Genomic DNA, 2,707 nt, shown 5'->3' on the forward strand with positions numbered 1-2,707 from the left:
AATTAAAATTTTCCGGCAGGACACCTGCCTAGGAAAACTTTTGAACAACATAATGATCGGAATAAATTTTTAAAATCCCATTGTATAAAATTTTGACAATATCCTGATCAAAATTGATTAAAATAGAAATTTCAAATAATTTAATTAAAGTACAAGATAAAAATAAAAAATAAATTATTTTTACATTATATTTTTTTAAAGAAATTTAACTATAATGATCACAATTTAATTAGAATAATCTTAATTTTTATTGAATATAAAATTGAAAGCCAATCGTTAATATTTGTCTTATTGAAAACAATAATTGATGAGAAATTATTGATTCGTAAAATAAAAATCATTATCAAAAGATTAAAATCGGCAAGGACTAAAAAAACAAAACAATCGCAATGTATTTTCATCGCCTAAGTATTATTTGTTGTGAATACTGCTATGATTCCATTATTATTTCTTTTTTGCCAAATCATAATAATCAAACTTTAAATAGAAATTGATTCAAAATAAATGATGTATCAGCCGCTGAAAAATTAAAATAAAATATGGTCAAATTGATAAATCTAATTATTTCGGCGGTTGATTATATCATATTACTTAGTTAATATGGCGGCACTCCACTTAGTCTTATATAAAATTGTCTATAAAAAAAATTATTCCCAGGGAGGTTAAACCATATACACACATCCTGCCTTTTAAAACAAAATTCTGAACCTGAAATAAGTCATCAATCTCCCTCTCGTTCATTTAAGCTTCCGATACTATAATAAAGCATCGCTCAAGACATAAAATATTCAAATCCCTTCGTTTTTTTATAACGATTGTAAATTACGTCAAATCAAAAATAGACCCATAAATCAATAAAACCCAAGACGCGAGGACGATATCTAAATCAATGGCATGAGACCACGCTTAGAAGCGCAAATGTCAACTATTCAATAAAAAAATCCGCATCATCGCCAACTTTTCAAACTCTTTATTGGAAGTTCTAACCTAACAAGTGAATTTTGGGGTCGGAATTTGCTCGCATTAGACTTACCCGGCATCATTGCTTGAAGCACCATGCGAGGTTGCCGAGTGAACATAGAGCCGGTTGGGTTGAGTGGATGCAGGCACCGAAGCAAACCACCGATCAAAGACGGCGAACTCCGACACGAGCTCCTTATACACCGCTACCATCTCCGGCGGAAACCCGTTCATTACCGCCTCCGTCATGTTCGCTGACATCGACGCAGCCTGTTGCACGAACCCATTCATCGGCGGCGGCGAAACCGAAGTGTCGTTCGAGCCGAACACCTGCTGTAGAATCGCATCGAAGGAGTGGCCCGGATCCGGATCCACAAATTGAGCTCTGTCTTTGAAATAAACCCTAGCCCCGTTCGGGTCCGACGTCGAAGTAGGATTCCACTCCGATCCGTCCACTCCGTTGATCTCAGGGTTGATCCGCTTCATCCAGCCAAGCATGTGATCAAACGACCGGTTCTCCATCACAACAATCACCACGGTCTTTATCGGACCACCGGCAGCCGCCTTCGGGGCTCCACCGGAGAGTAGAAGTAGCAATGCGTAACAGAGCACATAAGATTGCTGCAAATTCGTCCGTCGGACATGGAGAATCCTCTCCATTATGTGCGTTGGTTTCTTTTGGGTAGAGCTCACTTCGTCTTATAAGCGGAGCAGTGGGGACGAGGTTACCCCGTGAAGGCGGGTGGAGCCTGCAGTACTCAGCTGGCCTGTACAGCTTTTATAAGGGCATGTGAACTGCTGCATAAATTATTGTGCACTCAGATTTGTTTTTTTTAACGTAGGCCTGCTACGGTTCATCTAAACTTCTTTCTCGAAAACTTTGAGCCGTTTTGACAATTTTACCCCTGTTTTTTTTTACTTTTCTATTTTTATCTCATTTTATTTATAATTCTAAAATATTTGATATATGAAAACTATTTTTTTTTGCTTTAATTAAATATTAAATTAATCAATTGTTACAATGATAGCGGCGACCGCTTGTGGAGTAACGTTGGGGTCTATTATGACGGTGAAAGCAGCTCGTGTTGATGAGCAGATGAGGTGTGCGGGGGGCCATTGAAGTGGCATATGCAATTCTTCTTACAAAATATTTAAAATAAAAATTTGTTTCAAATATATTCCATTATTCATGATGTAATGTCGCCACTTGTGCTGTATCATGAAAGTTACTTCGGAATTATTGAAGTGAAACGGTAGAAATTATTTCAAGATCATTTCGGAGTTATTGAAGAAAAATTTATATATTTCACTTTAATAACCAATAAATAACTTTGAAATAACATCCTCGGTTCTATTCAATAATCTTGAAATAAGATTGTGAAGGTTATTTTGGGGTTATTAAACTGAAATATAATGAGTTTATCTTTAATAACCCTGAATAACCCAGAAATAACCATGAAATAACTTCTATGGTGTTATTTCGGTGAGGTTATTTCATGGTTAATAAATTGGAAAAATAGAGACTATTTCAGGGTTATTTCGATGTTATTTTGGGATTATTGCGGAGTCTATGGGTTTACTTTAATATTTTTTAGGTGAGTCTGATATAACACATATGACGGTATATTATTCGAACTTGAGTCTGATATAACACATATGACGGTATATTATTCGAACTTTGTAAAGTTATGCCCAGATTCAGAAAGAAAAATTTTCCATTATTCATAAGTATTCTAAGTACTTCTTA

The 2,707-nt window shown here is 35.5% G+C and overlaps 1 protein-coding gene across 1 annotated transcript in view; it reads right to left on the minus strand.

Moving 5' to 3' along the window:
- Nucleotides 1-1,704, minus strand: part of LOC110028171 (non-specific phospholipase C2-like) — a 59,913-nt gene extending 58,209 nt beyond the window's left edge. The window contains exon 1 of the mRNA XM_020729915.1: nt 1,034-1,704. Coding sequence (XP_020585574.1) covers nt 1,034-1,620 — 587 coding nt within the window. The 5' untranslated portion in view covers nt 1,621-1,704. The remainder of the gene's footprint in view (nt 1-1,033) is intronic.
- Between the last annotated feature and the right edge of the window lie 1,003 nt (nt 1,705-2,707).

This window comes from Phalaenopsis equestris, unplaced genomic scaffold (assembly GCF_001263595.1).
Source record: "Phalaenopsis equestris unplaced genomic scaffold, ASM126359v1 Scaffold000499, whole genome shotgun sequence".
Classification (NCBI taxonomy): Eukaryota; Viridiplantae; Streptophyta; class Magnoliopsida; order Asparagales; family Orchidaceae; genus Phalaenopsis; species Phalaenopsis equestris.